We start from the raw sequence: 18,540 nt of genomic DNA, 5'->3' as shown, positions 1-18,540 counted from the left end.
AAATTTTTATGGTCGGACAAAAAATACAAATCACATGAGTTCCACTTTAAAACTAAAAAATCACAAAAACACCAAAATGATCTAAAACAATAATTTTAAAACAATAACAAAATATATATTAAATAAAGATTATTATTTCTGTTACAATCCAAATACTCACAAGTTGAAAAGACGTTGGAGTTATGGGTTGTGAAAATGCAAATGCTAATAATCTTTCAGTTTCAGAATTGATTAAAGAGAAGGCTTTTATTTTGCACAGGAATTTAACATTACACATGAAAATAGAGTTTCGATCCGTAGCGGTTTTATCCGGTTTTTATCCGGATACCGGCTCGGTTAATTTAGGCTGGGACCACCAAAATTAATAAAAATTTATGGAATAATATTATTTTAATTCTGGCCGAAATTATAGTCCACTCAAAGCCGAAATTTGTAACCTTTTTTAATTATAATCCCACGTTAAAATATTTGAGGTTTTATCCGGATCGAAACACTACATGAAAATATATTATTTTGATAAGAGACGCAATAATATTCGTTGCTATCGCTTACATGGTGAAACAAATAGCGCGCCATTAGAAACTCTTTTTGAGAAAAGGAGAAAGTTGTAATCAATTTTGTAAGATTATACACTTAATAACATATTCAATGCAGATGAACTGGTCTCTTTTTCGTATGGCACCTAATCAAACTCTTGCATCAGCAACCACTCCAGGTACCAAACTGGTGAGCAAATTAATTAATTTTTTAACTATAAATTTCATTGTATATTTATTATTTATTTAATTAAATTGTTTTTAGGATAAAAACTTGCATTACTGTTCTTTTAGCAACAAATGCTATTGGTACTCACAAACCCACTTGTAATTGGTTCTTCAAAGAACCCTAGATGTTTTTATCGAGTCAATAGAAATTCTCTTCCACGTTCTTATTATGCTAATTCCAATGCCTGGATACGAAGTGATATTTTTGGTGAATGGCTTGATCATCATAATAACGAATTTTAAGCACAAAATCGAAAAATTTTTAATAACGCTTCATTTCATTTAATCCTGATGAACATGAAAATCAAATAATTAAACGTAACAACATTACATACGACATATTATTCATCAGTTTGAAACAAATGTGGATTTAAAAAGGTATTCAAGTTATTGTAATTTTCATTTTTGTTACTATATTTATATCAGTTTAAAAAAATTCTAATATAGCAACAAAATTAACGTCAAAGAAGCTATGGAATATATTGCACAAGCTTGGAATTCAGTAAAAGTAGAAGCAATTGTCAATAACTGAAATTTTACCGTTAATGATGATGATTATGATAGTATTCAACAAGCTTTAATTGCACAAGAAATGGCAGGTCAAGGGGATCAAGAGGGTACTGATCTCCTTTTACAACAGTTTTCACCTATTGAAAATGTTTCGGATAAGTCCTTAGAAGAAATGAATCAATATTTAGAAATGATTGATTGCAAAAATAATTACTTGTTGGAGAATTAAATACTAAACAGGCAATTAAGAACTTCCAATCAGAAGAAAAATAAAATTCAATTTCCAGTGTACAATACCAATAGTAAGTCCTTGATTTTTAAGCTGCCATAATTCTAGCCGAACCATAGTCTCTTTTCGGCCCTAATTCGATCAAAATTGGATTCAGATAGTTAGGCTAATGCCTCTGAATGTAATTTGACCCGAGCCTGCAATCATTAGAAGAACCCCCGGGTTGCATGTGATTGACATAAATAAAGCTTTGGATTGGCTAGTAATACTTTGTTGATCGGCTGAATTCTTTAGGCAATTGCATGACATTGAATTAATACGATTTGGAGAGCGAAGTGAATTCAGATGAGATTGAGTAAATTATTTACAAATTATGTGATAGAAGAAGAAGTCAAAGCTCATGCCCATGACCTATTTGTTCTTGATATAAGCCAAGTAACAGGAGTCTGTCAGGAGATAATGTGTCAAATAAACAAACACCAATGCGTGAAAATACAAGAAACTCGAAAGTGAGTAGTAAGAATTCGAATTCGTCATCATCAAAGACACACAAAAACAACACAGAGATTATTATTGAGGATGATGATTATGGTAATGACGATGCACCAGAAATTATAGGTAATTGTGATAATTTCATGGATAATTGGAAATTCTGAAATAAATGACTTTTTTATTTAAAATTTTCAGAAAAAGACCCTCCACTTGAATCATCAACTCACAAAGAACCATCAACTCACAAAGACATCTCAAAAATAACAAGGAGCACTGAAGATGCTGAAGGTGGTGATAAAGGTAAACAAGATTGGATAATATATATATTGAATTTTTGGTCAATTTGAATTACTTTTAATCTTTTAAAATAGATTCTACGCAAAAATCACAAACACATCGGTTACTCACAGAGATATGCCAAAAAGAACAATAAAAACAAAGAGTAACAATGAAGAAGAAGAGGATGATGATGATGTCGAACAAGATTTGGGTAATTGTAACATAATTTTTATTTTTATTTTTTTTTTGAAATTTTAATAATTTTAATCTTTTAAAGGTTCTACGCAAAAATCAAATGAAGATGCCCACTGATAGAAGCTTAATTGGACAAAAATTGGATTTCAGAGTCAGTCATGATCAATTTGAAATGTTAATTAGTTTGAGATCTGGTGGTCTTCCCTCAGCCCCGAAATCCAAAAAATGGATTGATAAAGTGGACCTAGCAGTCGCGTTACGGGATGTGTTGATAAACGAAGGAATAGAAAATAACGGTGTAGATCCGGATAAGTTTCACTATCGGAGTTCATTCATCCAGTAAGTTTAATTTAAATCATAATTTTTTTCGATGCATTCTTATAATATCTCCCATTTATTTGATTTTAGATTATAATTACAACGTATACGGATTAGATTGGAAAACACAGGGTATCTGGCGTTTAAGAAGGTTAAGTTACCTTCATCAATCAATAATTTGCCCGTTATAGAGCAACTGATCATTTCTTTGCTGCGTGTTGAGGTTAGATATCTTTGTGATTCAGTGACTGTATTTTATAGTTTTGGGAAATTCACTCATTTTTTTTTTTAATAGAAAACTTTGTATCGTATGCGGAAAACTCGTCAAGAAATATTATTCGATAAGCAAGGTTATATCGATTGTGAAGATCATCATCGTGCGCAATGAGTTATACCATTTGTGAAAACGGTTGAATAACTCGCACAAGAAGGGCCAAAGAGTAATTTGATGGATCGTCCCATTAAGCCAAATTCATTATAGCATGCTTCTTTGAAAGTATTAAGTCTTGTGGTCATGTCATTGCTCATTGATAAAAAATTTTCGCCTCAGTGGTACCATAGCTTAATTTTCAAATCATGTGTGGAGATATCATTGGCAATTTTGAATCACGTGCAGCAATCATATTAGCATAATGAGAGTGATGCTGAAATACTAGCCTGTTCTACTACTGCTCAAATTTAAAATACATCAAGATCGTTGAATAATATTTTTTTTTTACAACTACATGGTGAAATATATATATATATATGGAAATTTTTACAGGGAATATCACTGGTCCAGTAAGAAAAAATGAGGCAAAAATGGCATGTTTTCTGAAACATTGATAAAAGCGAAACTGGATATGATTAGATCAGATAATATACTGTAAATTTATTGTGTAAAATATGTCTTATTCGTTGAAGTTTTAGCCTAATTAACACTTTAAACTGTTAATTTTGCAAAGGAATTAAATAAAGAAAATGATCCATTTTAATATTTGATTTTGACTGTGCAAGAGATGAATGTCTGACTTTGTCAAGACGTAAAATGATGTAAAGTTCATCTCATCCAAATAATTGCGAATAGATATTATATCTTACTTATCTCAATTTTACAATCAAAACATTCTGAAACTATAAGCTAAATAACAAAATAATATTAATAAGATATAAATTATAACTATAAGTAATCATTAAAGGTATTAGTACTTATTTATAGGATTTATTATGAAAAAAATAAGTAAAAATATAAATTTAAATTTAAATAAAAAATTTTTTTATAATTAAAATTAAATATTTACCCAAATTTATCTGAAATGATAATAAATCTGAAGAGTTTACTAGTTCTGGAAGATTTTTGAAATTTAAAAATCTACTGGTATAGATTGCTTGAGGATGAATTTTTAAATTTTCAGATATATTTAATCTGTTTTCTAGTTTGCTTTTTCTAATTTCTTCATATTTTTTCATTTGAGAATGAATTTTATTATCTTTATATTGTATTTCATTCCATTTTTTTAATATTTCATATAATTCTTTAGCAGTTGGTCTATTTTCTACTTTAGCATCCCAACATTTCATAATTAAATCTGCAAAAAATCTTGGAGTACCTTCAAAAATTTTTGGTCTTAAACCTTTACATATTTGAACTGCTAAATATTCATCATGAGGAGTATCATTAAAAGGAATTTCTTCAGAAAAATACTCATTCGTCATTATTCCAAATGAGTAAATATCTGCTGATTTTGTATATTGAAATCCGCGTAAAACTTCTGGTGCCATATAAGGTAATACTCCACAAACTCCTTCTTCTTTATCTTCATTATTTGCTGATTGACACATTCCTAAATCACTTATATATATATTTCTACCATGCAATATATTACCTAAATGAAAGTCTTTATGAATTTTTCCAGCATTATGGATATCTAATAGTCCATTTGCAATTCTTGATAAATTATACAGTTTTTTAGTATCTTCTTCAGGTTTAGTTAAATAATAATTTCTCAAATTTCCATCTTTACAATAATATAAAACCATCATATAATCTTTGGTATTTGAATTTTGAGTTATTCCAAAACATTGAACAATACCCCAAGTATAGATCTGAAGGTGGGATTTAATCTAGTAATAACAGATATATTTTTTTTTTAAAAAAAATAAAATCTTAAACAAAAAAATTATTTTATATTAATTTTTGTCAATTATATTTTATTTATCTTATTTTAGTTAGAAGAATTATCCAAACTTTTTAAAGCAACTTTACGTTCTGCACCTCTAATCTACTTTTGATTTTCAACATCCCAATAACCAATACATCCATTAGGCCATTTAGCAGAATAAAATTTACCAAAACCTCCTCAGGTAATATAAGTAACATCATAAAAATTTTCAAAAGGTATCCATTCAAGACATTTTGTAATTAAGTTGTGAATATTGTATTAATTCATCAATATCATTATTTCCACTAGTCCAATTTTTAAAATTTTCTTTAAATCTTTCAGCATTACAAGGTTGACACCATTCTTCTCCCGTACCAGGTTCATTACATTCTCCACATATACCATATGCTTCTTTTCTTTTTTCTAGGTCATTCATATAAACTACTTTATCATCTATCTCTTCGGATTTTGTAATTGAATCAACAGAAGAAATTGTAACATGTAACTTTAAAATAAACGAATAAAAAAAAAATTCTCATTTAAACCATATTATTTTGAAATAAATGATAAAATGAATTTCTGTACATTTACTTGATATTTATTATAATTAACTCTTTTCCATAAATTTCTCAACTTTTTGGATGGTTTATTTGTGATTTTCATGCTAATTTTTGATTAAGATGTTTTTGGCGAGAATAATTTTTAATTATAACATTAACTTTGCAACACAAGGCATATGATCCACACTTAATCATGTGAACATATAATTTGTTTAATTAAGTACTGTATCATTAAAAATATTTTAATAAAAAAATTTATTTTAAAATTTTATCATTTAATAGTATAGTAATCTATACTATTTGAGAGTTAATAATAGTTTAAATCAAAATATATCTATAGAAATGCAGTACTTGAAGTCACGATAAATTTAATTTTTTACGAATTATTTCTATCTATAATCAACGATTTAATGGGTTAATTTTGATAATTATTCTTATAAATAACACTTTAAATAGAAGGAATGTTAGATTTTAGAACCGTATTATACATATTTCCAATTTTATTAATATGACTATCCAGTTCTTATATGGATTACCAATAAAAAAAATTATTAAAAAAAATTTATTAACTTTAAGAAAATAAAAAATAATAAACTTAAATAAAGCTGCATTTCTGAACTGAACCAGGTTTGGATGATGTTGCATCTACAGTGTTGACAGAAAAAGATTCCCTTCTTTAAGAAGCCAATGCTCGTTTAGCAGAGCGTATTTTCAGATCCACAGGCGAGTATCTCTGCAACAATTTCCATTCCCAATAACCTTTCAAAGGCTTGCGAAATGTTTATCCTATTAGAGTGCTGTCAAGTTAATGAATAAATAAATATGGTCCTGTCAGAAAATAAAAAATACTGACGACCTCCACAGCAATAATCATGGTCGTGTTTGTCATCTTAATCAAAAATTCAGTATTTGCTGTCATCTTCCAATGAACAGTCTGCATTCTTGGTGATTTCTGGGTTTTAGGGATGCAAACGTTAGGACGCATCATAAACAAAAGATTTGGTTACTGACTTACTGCACACGGCAGGTTAGAAGTCCACTTTAAGTGCCTTAAACATCACTTCTCGTAAAAACATATATATAGAGATGTGTTATGTTTAATTATGTGTGACCATTTTTCCCTAAGCATTTCCTTAACTAATTATCGTGTCATCTTTTCAAATAATGTTGAAGTAGACGAGAAAAAGGCTACCGGTCGGAAAATACGCGGTGCAGGTCGAGAAAACCTCACAAAAAGTCTAGAAAACGGGAACATTTTTAATGAACAATAAAGAAAACAAAATGCCTATTTTTCATTTTCTCAGAATAATTAGCAGAGACCCAGAAAAATTCCACTGATATGTAAATATTATGAGTCACATCATTAATTACATGCCAATTTTATAATAAATGGGTTAAAGTCCAATTTCACATGATGATTTTATTTTTATTTCACAGAGTAAAGTTTCAGTTAACGATTACGAAGATACCAATTTCAAATGATGACTACGCAAAAAAAAACCGGATTTTGGTTTAAATACGTATCTGGGAAAAAAAAAATCCAAATCAATTCAGATCAATCCACTAATTCACTATTATCAGCACTTGAGCAGCAACATCAGTATCGCAAAGTTAGTGAGAAAGTTATTTAATAATGAATATTGTTCTTAATAAGTTCAGAAAATGAAATTTTATAAATGCGTACATCGCGATTTTGATCATCCTGATACATACAGAAATTCTATGGATCATTTATCCGGAATCAGATCATTTTTTAGCCAATGGATATTTTTGCTATGTATCATCCTCATTTCCAATAAATTTTATTATAACAAAAGCCATTGTTTGTCTAATGTTAATTAAGTTATAGCTTGAATATCGATTTCCCACTGGGAATCAATTCTTAATACCATTTGTTTTTTTTATTACGAAGTGAACGAAAATTTGTAGGATATCACATCTCACATTGGATCTCCAATTAAGTCATAAACACGCTTATCTAAACATAAATGGGAAAAAATAATTTCACGTCATATAAATGGTTTACGCGTTCAAAACATTGTATAAACTTAGCATATAAACTCATGGTATTTTTATATAAACAATGCACGTTATTTTTGTTCAAAACAAACCTCTTCTTTCTTTCAAAAATACTGTGCTCTATTTACAATTTTAAAAATAACGGAAAAATATCTTTCTTACAATCAATTTTTCCGATCCTATTCTATTTGTTGATGGTAAATTATTTGTATTAGTTATTTACTGATCTAGTAGTATATATATTGTTATTAATTGGTTAATCAGTTTTCATTAGGAACAAGTTAAATGAATTGCATAGATTTTAATCTCTGTTTTTTAGTCATCACTCTTCCTTTTTAGGTGGAAATAGTTTATAAATTTATTCCCTTTCCAGAAGTGATCTTTTATATTATAAAAAAAATTATTTTAGATTTTGTAAGTGCTACGACTATTCTTAACTATTGGATTTCTTTCGACTGGAATTATCATCTCTTGGATCATCTTTTACATAGCAAGAAGTTCGAAAGTTTAAGAAATTCAAAACGAAATCAAGTTGACATAATATCATGGTATGTAGTTATTTTCTTTCTCGCAACTTTTTTCTTTAATGATTAATTTATTAATTAATAATTTCACAACTCATTATTGAATTATATTGACCTTTACTTATAAATTAGATTTGTTGAACTTTAAATCTTTGTATAATAAAATTGAATTTCCATCATAACCATTTTCCGCTGACAAATCCTATTACTAGATCCAAATGACAATGTCATCTTCAGAGATAAAGTACTATTGTATGGTTTGTATCCGCTGAAGATTAAGTTGATCTCTCTAAATTCTCGTATTTTACAAGACAACGAGACCTTAACTGCCTGATTTAGATAGTTAAAGTTAAATCATACATATCAGATATAAGAATTAACAACAAGGAAAATTTTATTTCAATAGCAAGAAACGATATTTTATTTATTGAAGATTCCTTTAGAAATCATGTACATATTTTCTTCGTTAATTAATAATATACTATACGAATAAAAATAATTTGCACTAAAAATAAAATAAAAGTTTGTTGTCTCTTAATTAAAAAATAAGCGCCTAGTATATAAATATTATTAAAATATAGTAACTCATGAAGTGCATTATTTTATATACATGAGATTTTACTAGGTTCATCACCAGCGGTTGATTTTACTAATTTCCTAATTAAGATTGAATCATATTTGACAATTTTGACAACAATTTCTCTCATTAGAAATTGAATGGCCTTTTTTTTGAAATATAACAGTGTCACAATCAGCCATATGACATGTGTGATCTGAGCATCTGGTACATAATCCTTACTGCAAATAATTCGAATCTTGGATCAGAAGGTATAGGAGTGGTGGAAGGAGAGAAAATATAAGCTTTTTTCACAAATTTTAAAAATTTTTCTTTGTAAAATATAATATCAGGAATAATCTTACAACAAAATTTTTTTAAAAAAGATGATAATCGTTCATCCGACCATTCGTAATGGATAGCTAGATAATCCAGTTATCCAATATGAATATTATTTAATAATATTTCTTAACATTATTCGAAAAAACAAAGTATAAATATAAATTTCTTTTGATTTTCTAAATGTAGTTGAAATAAAGTGACAAGTTAGAAACTAGGTGCAACAAAAATTCTGCCACTATCATATAATCATATAATCGCGTGGTCATATGATAGTAGCATTAAAGTGCAAATAGCCTAAAAAAATGAGTTTTTATTGTTCATTTTATCAATCATTCCTTTTAAATACAATAATGACAATGTAACATGTTAATTTTGACGTTCCCTACTAAAAATTTTTTTGTGGGACATGATCACATGATATAATTGATAACGCACCACTAGGAACTTCCAAAAAACCATAAGGACAAATGAATAAATCTGAACTATTTACTTTAACTGCTGTGTATAATTTTATTGGAAGATTACAGCAGTAGAAAAATTTTAAATTTGGACTAGCTGATCCAAAAAAGTTATTCAGAAATCTTTTAAAACCAAAGGTAATATACAAATATTGATAATTTAAACAATATGTTATCAGTTAATATTTTAATTGATGCAATCTAACTAAATTTGAGTTTTCGTTAAAGAAGGGTATTTTCCTTCGTGATTTAAATAAAAACACAGAGAATTTTTTATCAAATTTCCGATTGGTTTATTAAATTTTTTGATCCTTAAAATAAATAAAGTAGACAAATAAATAATTTTAAAGTTCGTAAATAAAGAATCGAATATATATATAAAATTTAGCGATTTAATAGTGTTATAATTGGCTACTTTTTTTCTAAATTAAATAATTGCAAACTACAATAACAGTATATATACAATAATAACAAAGTTATGCCATGATGTTTAGTAAAAAATGTATTGAAGACATATATAATTTGCAAGTTGACATTTTTCGGATTAGATCAATGTGCTATATTATAAAATATAAAAATGTGTTTATGTCTACCACCCATATCATTACTTATGAATTATGATAACAAAAAAATATCAATTACTATTTAATCAAATTTAGTGAGTTCATTTAATAGTATATGAAGGATTTTTTATACGATTCAATCAATTCATTGTGATGGTTTCACAATGTTCACAAGGACAATGTTTGTCTGACAGTTCAGATGTAACATAATACCATACCCCGAATTTGATAAATATTTAAAATTCATTCTTACTAATTTGTTCGTTTTAACTTTTTCTTTCACATCGTAAGACGTAGTAAATATTCTTAATTAAAATTAATTAATATGGATATCTTGAATAAAACATCCACAGAAAAGCCAAGAAATTTATGGAAAGATAATATTGTTGATGATAAATATCAGGTAAATGTACAGTAATTCATTTTATTAGTATTTATTCCGTTTAAATAGTAATAATAATAATCTTTCTTTATTAATCATTTATTTAAAAGCGTTATGTTACAATTTCTTCTATTGATTCAGCTACTAAATCAGAAGAGATTGATGATAGAATAATCTATATGGATGAAATAGAAAAAAGAAAAGAAGCATATGGTATTTGCGGAGAATGTAATGAACCTGGTACAGGAGAAAGATGGTGTCAATCTTGTAATTCTAAAAGATTTAAAGAAAGTTTTAAAAATTGGACTAGTGGAAATAATAATATTGATGAATTAATACAATATTCACAACTTAATGCTTTAATTTATACAAAATGTCTTGAATGGATACCTTTTGAAAAATTTCAAGATGTTACTTATATTACCAGAGGAGGTTTTGGTAAAATTTATTCGGCTAAATGGCCTGAAGGGCATATTCAATATTGGGATATTGAAAATCAAGAATGGATTAGAAATACAGATTATAAAGTTGCATTAAAAGTCTGGATAATTTTTCTGAGATTAGTGTAGAATTTTTAAATGAGGTAACAAAAAATAAATAAAAAAAATATTTTTATTTTTGCATTATAATTATTAATTTTATTTAAATATTTGTTATTAGATTAAATCTCATCTTCAGATCTATTTTGAGGGTATTGTTCAATGTTTTGGAATAACTCAAGATCCAAATACCAAAGATTATGCAATGGTTTTATATTATTGTAATGACGGAAATTTAAGAAATTACTATTTAAATAAGCCTGAAAATGATACTCTAAAACTTTATACATTATCAATAATTGCATTTGGACTGTTAAATATCCATAATGCTGAAAGAGTTCATAAAGACTTTCATTCAGGTAATATATTATATAGTTTGAGTGCATATATAAGTGATTTAGGAATGTGTCAACCAGCAAATGCGATGTCAGGTAAAGAAGGAGTTTATGGGGTATTACCTTATATGGCGCCAGAAGTTATACGTGGATATCAATATACAAAAGCATCAGATATTTATTCATTTGGAATTATAATGAATGAATATCTTTCTGAAGAAATTCCCTTTAATAATATACCCCATGATGAATATTTAGCTGTTGAAATATGTAAGGGTTTTAGACCAAAAATTTCTGAAAGTATTCCAGAACTTCTTGCAAGTTTAATCATGAAATGTTGGGATGCTAATGCAGAGAATAGACCGACTGCTAAAGAATTATATCAAATTATAAAAAAATGGGATGAAGAAGAAGTTGATAGTAATAGTGAAATTTATTCTCAAATGGATGAATATAAAAAAATTAGAGAAAACAAATTGATAAAAAGGTCAAGTGAAAATAAGCCTGAAATCATTAAAACTCATCCTCAAGCAATCTATACCAGCAGACTTTTAAATTTCAAAAATCTTCCAGAACCAGCAAATTCTTCAGATTTATTATCATCTAAAATTTATTCAGGTAAATCTTTAGAGTTTAATTACAAAAAATTTATTATTATTTTATTTACATGTTTATTTTTTATTTTTAGATGCGTCGGTAACCCCAGGTAAGTCTTAATCATTGATGATTATTATAATATTATTTTGTTTATTTAATATTATATTTTAATTACAGTTTCAGAATGTTTGGAATGTGAAATTTAAAACAGGTATATGATGATTATCCACATTATGAAGGCAATTCTTCTATGCGAAATTAAAAAAAGGAAAAAAAAAATGATAAAATGGTTAATTGTCAATGTCAAAAAAGCAAAACTTGGGTGTAGTAGTAGTGTCTTCATATTTATATTAAAATTTGTAAGGTCAAAACTTTTAATTTATGGTTTAAATAATTTATAGTATAAACCAATATTTTTTAAGTATTTTTTTTTAAGTATTCTATCTTAACAATGTAAAAATTATTTGAAATAATTTATTATAATTATTATTAACAAGACAACAGATTGTACTGTATCAAAAACTCCTTTAAGAAAATTTTTTCATTCTACCAGTCTCTTTCTTTTTTTTTTCTTTTTTATTTAAGATGACACAAAAAAGGAAGTTAATAGACTCAGAAAAAGTTAGCAGACTCAGAAAATTCAGCATCAAAAAGGAAGAAATTTACCAATTCAGGAAATTCAAAATCAAAAAGGAAGAAATTTGGTAAAAAAAAAAAACTTTCCAATTGTAAATCTCTGCATTTACCTATTATGAGAAAGAAAAAATTATTAATAGTGTGCTAAATTTTTATTTAATGATAAAGAAGAGATAGCCAATTCCTTTTCCAGAATTAGCAGACTTTATCAATAACAAAGTAGGATTTTATCTGCTTGAGTTGGTTATCAAATGAACAAGAGAAATAAAAAAAAATAAAAAAAAAAGAAGAAAAAAAGGGAATAAAAAAAATAAAAATAAAAATAAAAGAAAAAAGACAAAAGAAAAAAGCAGGTAATTTCAAGGAATTACCCACTTTGCTCACCCTTACCCAACCCAAACAAACAAATCCAGTACCCTCCTAAGTAAAATTTGTGAACTCCCTGACTCAAATGAGTTATCTGTTCTAATTTTGACTTAGAAAGTTACCCACTTTGCAAATAAAAAAATATACACCTCTTTTAAAGTTTCTTGAGCCATTTTGCCCATTTACACTCTCTAGAAAATCAGTAATGCTTCGTCCAGAGAACTTTCATCTGTTGTCCAGTGTTTCAATACAAAATAGTGCTGTAACTGATAAATAAAAAAAGAATACAATGATAAGAGGTCAGATAACAAATACAAAGTATAAACATCAAAAAAAAAAAATTTCGCATTTTTAATACTTGATATGCACTCTTTTTCAAGAACTTCTCTAAGAAAATATGTGCACCTCCACTCTCCTGTCAAGGTTTTCTCTTTATTAGGTCTTCTCTTAGATCCCTATTTTTATGTCTTCCTTTAGGTATGTGAGTTGGGCCGAGTGTGGGCTGGGAGTTTTAATAGCGTAACAAAAGAATATGAATATATAAGTAGCAAAATATGTCAAACTTGAATAATGACCATATTCCTAGAAAATTATACACAAGAAATAACCGGTAGTGTTGAATATACGGTCAAATATCAAGTAATGGCCATTAATTTTTCATCAACCACGATAAAAGATAATTTTACTGAAAAAGGTTTGAGAAATTTCATCATAAATGTAGCTTAAATCCTCATACCGCAAAGAAACAATGAGTTAGATACAAACTCGTAGGAATCTGAAGACCTTATTTGCATTACAGAGGATAAGGTTCAGCAAAAATTAACAGAAGGCTTCGCATTCTGTGTTATCATCTGAGGGAGGCACCATTGTTATCAGCATTACCTATAATTTACAAACATTCATAAGTGTCTGCAGCCACCAGTATACATATGTCATCATTGATAGTTCACAAAACCTATACAACTGGAGTGGCAAACTATCAACGATTTCTGACTATAACAGTTTACCATCTGGAAGACTTTTGGCTGTAACCTTGGATGCACCAAGCATGTCTCATGCGAGGCGTGAACCCTGCAGTGCGCACCTACTCACGTCCATCCAGCAACTACTCACGTCCATCCAGCAAACTTGTTAATTTATACATACCACGTAATACCCTAGTCTCATTCTGCCTGTCCTTATTCTGCTTAACATCAATAGACGAAGGCAATAAATGATAATTTCCCTCATCTTTTTTCGCTGAAGTTTTTTCTTCTGTAGTATATTCTTCTAATGCATTATAATCTATTCCATCACCTTTGTTAGCGGTTCTTAATAAATAACAAACGTCTTCTTCGACACTAGAAAGTTTTCTGGCTATATTATAAGAAGTAGTAGGTTGATCTCCCTCATCCCAAATTGACTCGTCATCTCCAACCGTTGAATCATTACTTATTTGAACTACGTGATCACGAGTTGATAAATGAAGTTTTGGCTTTTGTTATTTGCTGTTAAAGAACCAGGTTTATGAGTTGGGGGCTTCGAAATTTCTTTTTCGGATTTCTCAACAGCAGGCTCTTGTTCTTTGCTCTTGTTTTTTTTCAGTTTGTGATTGCTGTGAAGATGAGGGTGGTGAGGATGGAACTCGTGTAGTGTTTTTTCTGGAGTACTATTATTTTCAACATGATTAAATAACGAATACTTTTTTGTATATTAAAATATTTTTTTTATTGAAACTACGTTTTGATAAACCTGTCCTTTATTGTAAAAAATTACCCCAAGAATGACCTTTAGACGATTTCTTATGTCGTGGCATTTGGGTGAAGTTGGATGAAGTTGGTGTGAAGTTGGGTAAAAAAATTATAAAGTTAAATTTTCGTAAAGAATTTTTCGTAAAATAAATTAAAATTTATTTTGTAGAATTTTTTCGTAGAAATAAATTTTTTCATATTGAAATTGAAAAGGATATTTAAGACCTTTTTATATATTTTTTTGTTGTACAAACTTTTTATAAACTACTGTATAAGCAATAAACACACGAAAACGCGAAAAACATCAGTTTTCGCGTCTATTAAATAAATTAACTCAGATAGTCTATATAGTCTACGGGTTTACACATGAAATATTGATAAATATTATGTAATCTATTTATTTTATAATAGTAAACATATTTCAATACCCGAGTATACCCAATAAACTGGTAACTGACCGCAGCTCTAACTTAAAAAAAAAATAAAAAACTGTTTATCATTCTGATATAATAATGATCATCAAATTATACCAAAATTTAAACTACCGGTAACTAAATTCTTTATTTAAAAAATGATCAATTGCGTCAAACAAGATCATGTAATTTTATAGTAAGAGTATATAAAAAGTATAATTAAGTTGTAAACTTATAAAACTTATTCAAGGATTAATTTTAAAAAATATAAATATCAGTCTGATACACGTAATGATTCATGCGAAATATAGTTGACCATGAATCAAATATATATCATCGGAGAAAATTTTCCTGCTTTTCAACTCCATATAGTACTTAACCCACTTATCATATACATTGATATTTTTAGTATCGATATTGACATGTGACGATTATAGCTGAGAAAGATTATGAATCTCAGATTTAAACAGACTATAATTTAGACCAACATTAAAGTATTATTATCCCAAAAATTTATACTAATTTACTTATTCTTAATATATATATAAAGTTGAGGGAGAAATTGCACATAAATTAAGCGAAATTGAATCAGGAGATAAAATTATTCTCTTAGATATTCATAATATTTTTTTCGCAAGAATTTTTAGTATATTTTCTTTGATGGTTTTTAAGGCTACTAATTGAGAGAAATCAGCTGATTTCTGGCATAGATTAAAACTAAATAGGTAATAGGCAACATTAGAAAAAAAGGATAATAATATAAATAAATAATTTTAAAATCGATTTATTACTAGTTATTATTTAATAAATAGTTATAACATAATAAAATTTCGCAAGTTGATTGGTTATTAACTAGTTACATTACTTAAATTTTTTAAAATTCGAAAATGATATTAAAATTATTTAATCTAATTATTATATTTGTCAGATTTATTCATTAGCTACCTTGTTTCATAAGTTAAAATAATTGTTATGCAAAGCTACTAAGCAGCATAAAGTAATTTTACAATTAATTCCATATTTTTATTCTTCCAGTTACTTTGATTAGAAAAAACAAATTTCCCTTCATACCAAAGTTTTGAAGTTTTTTTTGATCACGTCAAAAAAGTATAAAGGAAATTTCCTGCTAAAAGAATAATGAAATGTATTTAGAGCTTTTGAGGTCAAGAAGCCAAACTAAGATCTGAATATAATTCTAATATTAGTGATGAATTTTCTTTACTCATTTATCTACAAACAAAAAAAATTGATTAAACAAAGAAATCAAAGAAATAAAGCCGAAAAACGGAGCCGAATTCCATCCAGACCGGTTTAATCACGCCCGGATCACTTGCGGTTAATTATTTTTCGGCTATCTACACCATTATAACAAAGAAGGTGTTTTTTGTTTAAGAATGTGGTAAATTTTCTACTTTGTCTCTCTTTTTTTAGGGATACTTGAATGTTTTAATTTAGATTTTTGTTATATGTTGGATTTTTGTTTATTAAGTATTAATTTTTTAATTTTTCTTGATTTTTCTTGTTTAGATATTTCATCTTAGGAGTTGAACCATGACTTCTTTAGATTACCATTTGATTCATTTAGTCATAAAAAAATCAATAAAAGGAATGAGTTCAAAATAAACTTGAAATCCGAAATTGACGATTATATGATTATATAGCATATATATTAGTACAAATGTTACACGAAAAGTACCGGAGATAAATTTAATATTTGCAAATTTCTTTTTATATTAACTTGCGCCGAAATTCGGACATTTTTTATTTTTTCAAAACAAATTAAAAAAAAACGAAGTTCATCGAACGTATCGGGCGTCAAGTTTAGTGAATGGATTTATACACAATTGATCCGATGTAATATTAAATCAATTTTTAAAATACGTATAAGTGAATTATTAATTTGACATTACATTTTTATGGCAATTTTATTAAATTTAATTAATTTTAAAATATAGAAAATTTCCAGTAAAATTATGAAAGTCTAGTTTTTGCACGAGCAGTCATACATGCGACTGCAGATGCTCGTAAAAAAATATAAATTAGCCACTTATACACTCTTCTTCTACTGTAGGTTTGTTCATTATTTATCACAGCCCGGATGCCTAATTACCATAGGTTGTTCATTTACCTTATAGGTTGCTCGACTGCGGGTTGCTTATTTGCAGATTTTTCGTCTGCAGATTGCTTTATCAGTGTTATTGGAGACAAATAATTGTGATTGACTGATCCAAACTCTAAATGTTGTAAATAATATTATATATTTTTATATTTTTTCACACGATATTAAACAAGCTTAATCATTTTGGGTTAAGGTCAGAACACCAATGCCTGACAATCAGCTTATAATTTGTCGAATTTTCAATGATATTTGGAATTTCACAATTGCGTGAAGAAAATTGCGAACTTTATTCCTTAAAAATTCTTATGAATCAAATTTTGGCTAATTTTACTATTATTGTCCTTTAAAATTGTTAAACTTATCTGTTATTGTGTTGGAATGAAATAAAAGAAAGTTATAAGATAATATTTTTCTGTGGCGATTACTACGGATACAACACAAAACCTCCCAATAATTAAGATAATACCAAAGTAAATAAAGAAACTAAGTTAATAAAAATATTTAAATATTATCTTTAAACTATCTTCGAAAAAACAAATTTAAGACTCATCATTCAAATTGTCTTCTTGATTAATTTCGTTGAGATCTATTATTAAATAATTAGTACATATATTTAGACGAGAAACTATTAATAAAACAATAAATTATTTCAAATAAATTATTTTACCTGATTCACTAAATTGAACATCAAAGCATTCTGAAACTATAAATTAAACAATAACGTAATGTTAAAAATAAAATATACGGTAAATTTATAATTACAAAAATAAATAATGGATATACTTACTTAGATTTTCTGATACTGATGGGATATAATCTATTATTAAAAAAATTAGACATCGTTAAAACTTGTATAAGATTTTTTTCATAATTAAAATTGTAATTTTACCTGCATTAATTTGAAATGATGATAAGTCTGAAGAATTTACTGGTTCTGGAAGATCTTTGAAATTTAAAAGTCTACTTGTATAAATTGCTTGAGGATGAGTTTTAATACTATCAGACTCATTTTCATTTGATCTGTTTTTCAATTTTTTTTCTCTAATTTTTTCATAATATTCATTCATCTGAGCACGAATTTCACTATCGGATTTCTCATCTTCTTGATTCCATAATTTTAATATTTGATATAATTCTTTAACAGATGGTCTATTTTCTGCATTAAAATCCCAACATTTCATAATTAAATCTACAAGAAATTTTGGAATATCTTCAGAAATTTTTGGTCTAAGTCCTCTACATATTTTAATAGCTAAAATATGATCATGAGGAATATCATTAAAAGGAATTTCTTCAGAAAGGAATTCATTCATAATTATTCCAAATGAATAAATATCAGCTGCTTTTGTATATTGATATCCACGTAAAACTTCTGGTGCCATATAAGGTAATACTCCATAAACGCCTTCTTTTTTATCTGATTTCTCTTTATTATTTGCTGGTTGACACATTCCTAAATCACTTATAGAGAAA

At 27.4% G+C, this 18,540-nt stretch overlaps 7 protein-coding genes across 7 annotated transcripts; 3 read left to right on the top strand and 4 right to left on the bottom strand.

Moving 5' to 3' along the window:
• Positions 1-483: 483 nt before the first annotated feature.
• OCT59_020340 (uncharacterized protein) lies at positions 484-2,428 on the top strand (the record flags this gene model as incomplete). The annotated part of the gene is made up of 5 exons (XM_066149126.1): positions 484-726; positions 802-1,142; positions 1,212-2,121; positions 2,191-2,295; positions 2,367-2,428. The coding sequence occupies exons 3-5, from the start codon at positions 1,986-1,988 to the stop codon at positions 2,426-2,428; spliced, it is 303 nt and encodes a 100-aa protein (XP_065990072.1). The 5' UTR covers positions 484-726; positions 802-1,142; positions 1,212-1,985.
• A 30-nt stretch (positions 2,429-2,458) lies between these two features.
• On the top strand, positions 2,459-3,175 carry OCT59_020339 (uncharacterized protein; the record flags this gene model as incomplete). Its single annotated transcript, XM_066149125.1, has 6 exons — positions 2,459-2,485; positions 2,552-2,707; positions 2,772-2,808; positions 2,878-2,919; positions 2,979-3,010; positions 3,083-3,175. 6 exons carry the CDS (start codon positions 2,459-2,461, stop codon positions 3,173-3,175), a joined length of 387 nt encoding a protein of 128 aa, XP_065990071.1.
• Positions 3,176-3,884: 709 nt separating this feature from the next.
• OCT59_020338 (uncharacterized protein) lies at positions 3,885-4,482 on the bottom strand (the record flags this gene model as incomplete). Its single annotated transcript, XM_066149124.1, has 2 exons — positions 3,885-3,907; positions 4,068-4,482. The coding sequence occupies 2 exons, from the start codon at positions 4,480-4,482 to the stop codon at positions 3,885-3,887; spliced, it is 438 nt and encodes a 145-aa protein (XP_065990070.1).
• Positions 4,483-5,172: 690 nt separating this feature from the next.
• OCT59_020337 (uncharacterized protein) lies at positions 5,173-5,591 on the bottom strand (the record flags this gene model as incomplete). The annotated part of the gene is made up of 2 exons (XM_066149123.1): positions 5,173-5,433; positions 5,520-5,591. The coding sequence occupies 2 exons, from the start codon at positions 5,589-5,591 to the stop codon at positions 5,173-5,175; spliced, it is 333 nt and encodes a 110-aa protein (XP_065990069.1).
• Positions 5,592-10,275: 4,684 nt separating this feature from the next.
• Positions 10,276-12,009, top strand: OCT59_020336 (uncharacterized protein; the record flags this gene model as incomplete). The annotated part of the gene is made up of 7 exons (XM_066149122.1): positions 10,276-10,353; positions 10,443-10,588; positions 10,897-10,915; positions 10,993-11,230; positions 11,561-11,824; positions 11,895-11,912; positions 11,981-12,009. 7 exons carry the CDS (start codon positions 10,276-10,278, stop codon positions 12,007-12,009), a joined length of 792 nt encoding a protein of 263 aa, XP_065990068.1.
• A 1,901-nt stretch (positions 12,010-13,910) lies between these two features.
• Positions 13,911-14,600, bottom strand: OCT59_020335 (uncharacterized protein; the record flags this gene model as incomplete). Its single annotated transcript, XM_025330002.2, has 2 exons — positions 13,911-14,245; positions 14,561-14,600. 2 exons carry the CDS (start codon positions 14,598-14,600, stop codon positions 13,911-13,913), a joined length of 375 nt encoding a protein of 124 aa, XP_025187109.2.
• A 3,006-nt stretch (positions 14,601-17,606) lies between these two features.
• Positions 17,607-18,380, bottom strand: OCT59_020334 (uncharacterized protein; the record flags this gene model as incomplete). The annotated part of the gene is made up of 4 exons (XM_066149121.1): positions 17,607-17,653; positions 17,735-17,770; positions 17,855-17,884; positions 17,957-18,380. 4 exons carry the CDS (start codon positions 18,378-18,380, stop codon positions 17,607-17,609), a joined length of 537 nt encoding a protein of 178 aa, XP_065990067.1.
• Between the last annotated feature and the right edge of the window lie 160 nt (positions 18,381-18,540).

The sequence above is a fragment of the Rhizophagus irregularis genome, chromosome 3 (genome assembly GCF_026210795.1).
Source record: "Rhizophagus irregularis chromosome 3, complete sequence".
In the NCBI taxonomy this organism is placed as follows: Eukaryota; Fungi; Glomeromycota; class Glomeromycetes; order Glomerales; family Glomeraceae; genus Rhizophagus; species Rhizophagus irregularis.
The sequence above is the reverse complement of the archived record's forward strand: the minus strand, read 5'-3'. Positions and strand labels throughout refer to the sequence as shown.